The 7532-nt window shown below is 74.9% G+C and overlaps 1 protein-coding gene across 1 annotated transcript; it reads right to left on the bottom strand.

Moving 5' to 3' along the window:
* Positions 1–405: 405 nt before the first annotated feature.
* Positions 406–5399, bottom strand: TTC9B (tetratricopeptide repeat domain 9B). Its single transcript, XM_073321579.1, has 3 exons — positions 4879–5399; positions 1820–2002; positions 406–1475 (listed from the first exon to the last, which is right to left on the bottom strand). Exons 1-3 carry the CDS (start codon positions 5192–5194, stop codon positions 1387–1389), a joined length of 588 nt encoding a protein of 195 aa, XP_073177680.1. The 5' UTR covers positions 5195–5399; the 3' UTR covers positions 406–1386.
* Positions 5400–7532: the final 2133 nt, after the last annotated feature.

Genomic DNA, 7532 nt, shown 5'->3' with positions numbered 1-7532 from the left:
CCCCGGGCTGGGCCGGAACGCCACCGAGACGCCAGGACCGTCCCCCGCAGAGCCAGGCGCATGCTCCCGGCCCCAGGGATGGGGGCCTGAGGCGTGATCCACACTCCCACCCTGATGCCCTGCCCCCCTGGGAGCAGCCCCAGGCTTGGTGGGAATGGGCAGTGCCCCACCGCCGGGCCGGCAGGCTGCCTGCAGACTCAGGCAAACTCCAGGCCGTTCTCCGACTGCTGCGGCTGCCTGGGGCCAAGGCCCACGGCGGATTAAGGAAAAGGCCCGATGCTGCCGGCCCTGGGCAGGGTCAGGGGCAACGTCCTTGGGCCACGCTGGCGACACCAGCCGGGCAGCCCCCGGTACAGCGCCCCCGATCCCGGTCCCCCCCAGAGCAGAAATAAAGGGAGGACAGGAGAAAATCAACACGGATTTTATAGCGTCTACGGTGGGGGAGGGAGAATAAACCCTTGACAAGAAATCACAGCGATGCCATAGTCCACGGCCGCCCCACATGCAGCCCCCGGGTCTCTGCCCCCCACGTCACCCCCCGCAGGCCCCACGTCACTCCCAGCACAGGCCCAGCTGCTCTACGGCTCCTCGGTCAGAGGTGGGGCAGGGGGCAGCTGGGGGGGGGGGTTTGGCCTCTTCCTCCCGTCACCCTTCTGTAGCCCCCGCCCCTGGGATCCTGCGTGGCCCATGTTGGGGGCAGGGGGCAGCCTTGTTCGTGGGGGGCTGGGCCCCACAGGGGGGCAGGGAGGGAAACGAGCCCAGCGGCCCCATGGCGTGCTGTGAATTTGGGGGGGGGGAGAAATCACCATCAGCTGCGTGGGGGGGGCAGCAACTGGCACTGGCGGGGTGGGGCGGTGGGCTCTGCCCCCAGCACTGGTGGGGCATGGGGTGGTGAAAGGAGGGGCTCCATGCCAGGTGGGGCAGGGGAGTTGGGCCCTGGGGGGGGGAATCTGGTTCTGCAGACGTCCCCCCTTCCCATCACCCCTCTGGGGGGAAGGTGGGTCCCACCCCATCAAATTCCACTATGGGGCTGGGGTGGGGGGGCAGTCTCACAGACCAGGGGCTGCAACCACCACCAGGCAGGCTGCTTGTGTGTTCTGGGGGGGGGGGTGCCGTCCCCCCACCACAGATGTCCCCCCCAGGAAGCCATGGGGGGACAATTTGCTTGATGCCATGGGGTCAATTTATCCCCTCACCAGAGCTGTGGGGGCTCCCCCTGGCATCACTGGGGGGGCCAGGGGGGATCTGCCCCAGGCGGGGCATGGGGGTCATCGTGCATTAGGACTCACCCCCCCCCAGAGCCCCCCAGCCGCCTCCTCGTGGGGGGGAAAGGAAACGAGGAGACTGCCGGGCACCAAGCGCTCTGCCCGGGGGGCCGCGGGGGCCCTATGCAATCAGCTCCTTGTAGCCGTCCCGCTGCCCCCGACGCAGGATCTTCAGCTCCGTCAGCTGGATGTAACGCAGGACATTGGTGTCTGGGGAAAAGGGGAAAGGGCTCAGGGGGAAATTCACGCCCAGCCCCCGCCCCCCACCCTGCCCCCCGAGCGCCCCCACCCCCCCAGTGCCCCATGGGGCCGGCTCTGTCTGCCAGGGGAGACCCCCCCCCGCTGAGCCCCCGCCCCCCCAGCGCCCCATGGGACCAGCCCTGCCTGCCAGGGGAGACCCCCCCCCGCTGAGCCCCCGCCCCCCCAGCGCCCCATGGGACCAGCCCTGCCTGCCAGGGGAGACCCCCCTACGCTGAGCCCCCGCCCCGCTCCCGGCAGCCCAGCGCCCCGTAGCAGGACCGAGGCCATGCATGGCGCTTGCTCCGGCCGCTCACCTGCGGGCTCCCGGCTCTTGGCCTCCTTCAGGTAGAGCAGGGCGCGGGCGTAGTCCCCCAGGTGGTAGGAGGCGATGCCCGCCCGGTACGTGGCTTTGAAGTTGCTGCCTTGTTTCTCCAGCACTTTCAGGCAATATTCCCGCACCCGCTCGTAGTTCACCAGCTCTGACTGCAGCAGGCAGGCTGGGCAGGGCAGAGGGGCCGTCAGTGGGGCTGGGGACGGGACGCCCACCCCTCGCCCGCCGCGCCCTGACCCCTGCGTGGCTGGGACCCAGGGGAGCCGAGCTCCATTCGTTACCTTCCTGGTCCCCAGCTCAGGGCTCCCCCCCGCCCCCCAGCCCTGCCGGTGCCCCTCACTCCCGCCCCACAGCCCCTGCTACCCCAGCCCTGGGCTCCCCCCCAGCCCTGCCGGTGCCCCTCACTCCCGACCCGCAGCCCCTGCTACCCCGGCCCTGGGCTCCCCCCTGCCCCCCAGCCCTGCCGGTGCCCCTCACTCCCGACCCGCAGCCCCTGCTACCCCAGCCCTGGGCTCCCCCCTGCCCTGCCGGTGCCCCTCACTCCCGACCCACAGCCCCTGCTACCCCGGCCCTGGGCTCCCCCCTGCCCCCCAGCCCTGCCAGTGCCCCTCATTCCCGACCCGCAGCCCCTGCTACCCCGGCCCTGGGCTCCCCCCCAGCCCTGCCGGTGCCCCTCACTCCCGACCCGCAGCCCCTGCTACCCCGGCCCTGGGCTCCCCCCAGCCCTGCCGGTGCCCCTCACTCCCGACCCGCAGCCCCTGCTACCCCAGCCCTGGGCTCCCCCCTGCCCTGCCGGTGCCCCTCACTCCCGACCCACAGCCCCTGCTACCCCGGCCCTGGGCTCCCCCCTGCCCCCCAGCCCTGCCAGTGCCCCTCATTCCCGACCCGCAGCCCCTGCTACCCCGGCCCTGGGCTCCCCCCCAGCCCTGCCGGTGCCCCTCACTCCCGACCCGCAGCCCCTGCTACCCCGGCCCTGGGCTCCCCCCTGCCCCCAGCCCTGCCGGTGCCCCTCACTCCCGACCCGCAGCCCCTGCTACCCCCGGCCCTGGGCTCCCCCCTGCCCCGCCGGTGCCCCTCACTCCCAACCCGCAGCCCCTGCTACCCCGGCCCTGGGCTCCCCCCTGCCCCGCCAGTGCCCCTCACTCCCGACCCGCAGCCCCTGCTACCCCGGCCCTGGGCTCCCCCCTGCCCCCCAGCCCTGCCGGTGCCCCTCACTCCCGACCCGCAGCCCCTGCTACCCCGGCCCTGGGCTCCCCCCTGCCCTGCCGGTGCCCCCTCACTCCCGACCCACAGCCCCTGCTACCCCGGCCCTGGGCTCCCCCCTGCCCCCCAGCCCTGCCAGTGCCCCTCATTCCCGACCCGCAGCCCCTGCTACCCCGGCCCTGGGCTCCCCCCCAGCCCTGCCGGTGCCCCTCACTCCCGACCCGCAGCCCCTGCTACCCCGGCCCTGGGCTCCCCCCTGCCCCCAGCCCTGCCAGTGCCCCTCACTCCCGACCCGCAGCCCCTGCTACCCCGGCCCTGGGCTCCCCCCTGCCCCGCCAGTGCCCCTCACTCCCGACCCGCAGCCCCTGCTACCCCGGCCCTGGGCTCCCCCCTGCCCCGCCAGTGCCCCTCACTCCCGACCCGCAGCCCCTGCTACCCCGGCCCTGGGCTCCCCCCTGCCCCCAGCCCTGCCGGTGCCCCTCACTCCCGACCCGCAGCCCCTGCTACCCCAGCCCTGGGCTCCCCCCTGCCCCCAGCCCTGCCGGTGCCCCTCACTCCCGACCCGCAGCCCCTGCTACCCCAACCCTGGGCTCCCCCCCAGCCCTGCCGGTGCCCCTCACTCCTGACCCACAGCCCCTGCTACCCCAGCCCTGGGCTCCCCCCTGCCCCGCCGGTGCCCCTCACTCCTGACCCACAGCCCCTGCTACCCCAACCCTGGGCTCCCCCCCAGCCCTGCCGGTGCCCCTCACTCCCGACCCACAGCCCCTAGTATCCCAGGTGAGGGGCTGGCCACAGGATGGGAGTCAATTGAAAACAAAAGTGTTTCCCAGGCAGCCTCTGCCCCACCCTGCAGCCACGTGGGGTCCCCTGGGGAATTGCTCACGAGAGGCTCCCGTGGGGTCCCCTGTGGCCTGGCACACGTGGGTCCCAGCTGCGGCCCAGGGCCCCGCTCTCTGGAGCCTGCATGGGGGCTGGACGAGGCGGTTCCCTGGGGCTTCCCCCCGCGGCCCGACTCGGTGACAGGCGGACGCACGTGGCCGGGGCGTTGGGAGCTGCGAACTGCAGGACCCCGACCCTCCCCATCGCCCGGCCACCTGGGTCCCCATCCCCCTGCTGGGCCCTGGGCTGCCCTTGGCCGGTCCCGCGGCGGGCTGCACAAGTTGCGGCAATGGGGCTCTGGCAGGGCACCTCACACGCCAACGCGGAGATGCTAGAAGCCCAGGACCCCCGGCTCGGCTGCTCCCACGGGTGTTTCGCTCATGCTTTGCACCAGTAAACACTTGTGCGAAGTGCCAGGGGGCATGGCGCACCAGTGTAAACAGCTGCCCATGGGGCAAGGCCCCATGTCATACAGGCCCAACCCTCAACCCAGCTCTGGGGCCCACCTCCTGACTGACCCCAGCCGGACGGCAGGCCCTTGCCTGGGCCCTGTCAGTCAATTCGCAGTGGGGCTCGAAAGCAAGAGGTACCAGCCCCACTGAGCAGCCCCTGGTAACGCCGCGCCGCTGGAGTGACACTCCAGCCCCATCGCAGGCAGGAGTGACTCCGGATTGACCTCGGCAGGGGGGCTGGGATCAGAACCAGCCCTGACCCATCGCAGGCAGGAGTGACTCCGGATTGACCTCGGCAGGGGGGCTGGGATCAGAACCAGCCCTGACCCATCGCAGGCAGGAGTGACTCCGGATTGAGCTGGGGAAGGGCTGGGATCAGAATCCGGTCCCATGTCTACCTGGCAGGGGGGGTCTCCCCCCCACGGATGGTGGCTCTGCCAAGTGACAGGTGGGGGAATGAGCTGTAACTAGTCTGTCCGTCCCCCACAGCCCCGGGGTCAGCACCTACCCGTCAGGCTGTCGTAACACTCCACCTCGGTGCTCTCCACCAGCCGCAGCTGCTCCTCCGTCAGCGGGCACCGCCCCGGGTCCGGCGGGCTCTGCTCCGGGCTGGCTGCCCCTGCCCGGCCCTGCACCCCCTTGAGCTGCAGCAGGGCGCGGTGGTATTTCCCGATGGCCTCCCGGAATTTCTTCTCCTTGTAGCAGCGGTTCCCTTCCGCCTTGAACTCCACGGCCTTCCGGATCTGGCTCTCCGCCGCGCCCTCCTCAGCGCGGGCCCGGTGCCCCCCACCAGCCTCGGGGCAGCCCTGGCCCGGCTCCTCCATGGCCCTGCTCAGAGGCAGCGAGCCATGCCGGGCGGAGGGGAAAGCCGGGGGACGAGCCGGGGGGGTGCGCTGTGCAGACAGCGGATGGGGGCTGGGGGGGGCCCTGGCCAGGCTGTGACTCCGGCGGGGGGAGCAGCGAGGACGAGGCGCCGGCTGGCTCTGCAGCAACAGCACCGGGAAAGCTTCCCCAGATGCATTGTGGGAATATCCCATCACACGCAGCAGCGCTGACCTTAGATGTCTCCATGTTAAAAAGCCAGGAGTCCCTTTCGGCCGGGGGGGGGGGGCGTGATCGGGGAATTAATCCGGGGCCCTCCCCTTTGCAAACCCTCCCCTGCCGGGCAATTGTTCCGGCACGCCTGAGTCACAACCTGCAGCCTCTCCAGGCTCCCCCAAAGCGCCTCCAGGGCTGGGGGGGGCGGGGGGGGAGAAGAGCTGAGAGAAGACACGTGTGTGTGCGCCTGGCACCTTGCACAGTGGGGCCCTGTAAGCATCCACCCCCCCCAAACTAACCACTAGCCCAGCCCTGGGCTCCCCCCCAGCCCTGCCGGCGCCCCTCACTCCCGCCCCGCAGCCCCCTGCCGGCGCCCCTCACTCCCGCCCCGCAGCCCCCTGCTCCCCCCAGCCCTGCCGGCGCCCCTCACTCCCGCCCCGCAGCCCCCGGTGCCCCCCCAGCCCTGCCGGCGCCCCTCACTCCCGCCCCGCAGCCCCCTGCTCCCCCCAGCCCTGCCGGCGCCCCTCACTCCCGCCCCGCAGCCCCCTGCCCCCCCCAGCCCTGCCGGCGCCCCTCACTCCCGCCCCGCAGCCCCCTGCCCCCCCCAGCCCTGCCGGCGCCCCTCACTCCCGCCCCGCAGCCCCCTGCTCCCCCCAGCCCTGCCGGCGCCCCTCACTCCCGCCCCGCAGCCCCCTGCCCCCCCCAGCCCTGCCGGCGCCCCTCACTCCCGCCCCGCAGCCCCCTGCCCCCCCCAGCCCTGCCGGCGCCCCTCACTCCCGCCCCGCAGCCCCCTGCCCCGCCGGCGCCCCTCACTCCCGCCCCGCAGCCCCCTGCTCCCCCCCAGCCCTGCCGGCGCCCCTCACTCCCGCCCCGCAGCCCCCGGTGCCCCCCCAGCCCTGCCGGCGCCCCTCACTCCCGCCCCGCAGCCCCCTGCCCCCCCAGCCCTGCCGGCGCCCCTCACTCCCGCCCCGCAGCCCCCTGCCCCCCCAGCCCTGCCGGCGCCCCTCACTCCCGCCCCGCAGCCCCCGGCGCCCCCTCACTCCCGCCCCGCAGCCCCCGGCGCCCCCCCAGCCCTGCCGGCGCCCCTCACTCCCGCCCCGCAGCCCCCGGTGCCCCCCCAGCCCTGCCGGCGCCCCTCACTCCCGCCCCGCAGCCCCCGGTGCCCCCCCAGCCCTGCCGGCGCCCCTCACTCCCGCCCCGCAGCCCCCTGCTCCCCCCCAGCCCTGCCGGCGCCCCTCACTCCCGCCCCGCAGCCCCCGGTGCCCCCCCAGCCCTGCCGGCGCCCCTCACTCCCGCCCCGCAGCCCCCTGCCCCCCCAGCCCTGCCGGCGCCCCTCACTCCCGCCCCGCAGCCCCCTGCCCCCCCAGCCCTGCCGGCGCCCCTCACTCCCGCCCCGCAGCCCCCGGCGCCCCCTCACTCCCGCCCCGCAGCCCCCGGCGCCCCCCCAGCCCTGCCGGCGCCCCTCACTCCCGCCCCGCAGCCCCCGGTGCCCCCCCAGCCCTGCCGGCGCCCCTCACTCCCGCCCCGCAGCCCCCGGTGCCCCCCCAGCCCTGCCGGCGCCCCTCACTCCCGCCCCGCAGCCCCCTGCTCCCCCCCAGCCCTGCCGGCGCCCCTCACTCCCACCCCGCAGCCCCCAGCGTCCCCTCACTCCCGCCCCGCAGCCCCCTGAGCCCCCCCCAGCTCTGACGGTGCCCCTCACTCCCGCCCCACAGCCCCCCGAACCCCCCAGCTCTGACGGCGCCCCTCACTCCCGCCCCGCAGCCCCCTGCTCCCCCCCAGCCCTGCCGGCGCCCCTCACTCCCGCCCCGCAGCCCCCTGCTCCCCCCCAGCCCTGCCGGCGCCCCTCACTCCCGCCCCGCAGCCCCCTGCTCCCCCCCAGCCCTGCCGGCGCCCCTCACTCCCGCCCCGCAGCCCCCGGCGCCCCCCCAGCCCTGCCGGCGCCCCTCACTCCCGCCCCGCAGCCCCCAGCGCCCCCTCACTCCCGCCCCGCAGCCCCCTGAGCCCCCCCCAGCTCTGACGGCGCCCCTCACTCCCGCCCCGCAGCCCCCCGAGCCCCCCAGCTCTGCCGGCGCCCCTCACTCCCGCCCCGCAGCCCCCTGCTCCCCCCCAGCTCTGCCGGCGCCC

This window comes from Lepidochelys kempii, chromosome 23, assembly GCF_965140265.1.
Source record: "Lepidochelys kempii isolate rLepKem1 chromosome 23, rLepKem1.hap2, whole genome shotgun sequence".
Lineage (NCBI taxonomy): Eukaryota > Metazoa > Chordata > Testudines > Cheloniidae > Lepidochelys > Lepidochelys kempii.
The sequence above is the reverse complement of the archived record's forward strand: the minus strand, read 5'-3'. Positions and strand labels throughout refer to the sequence as shown.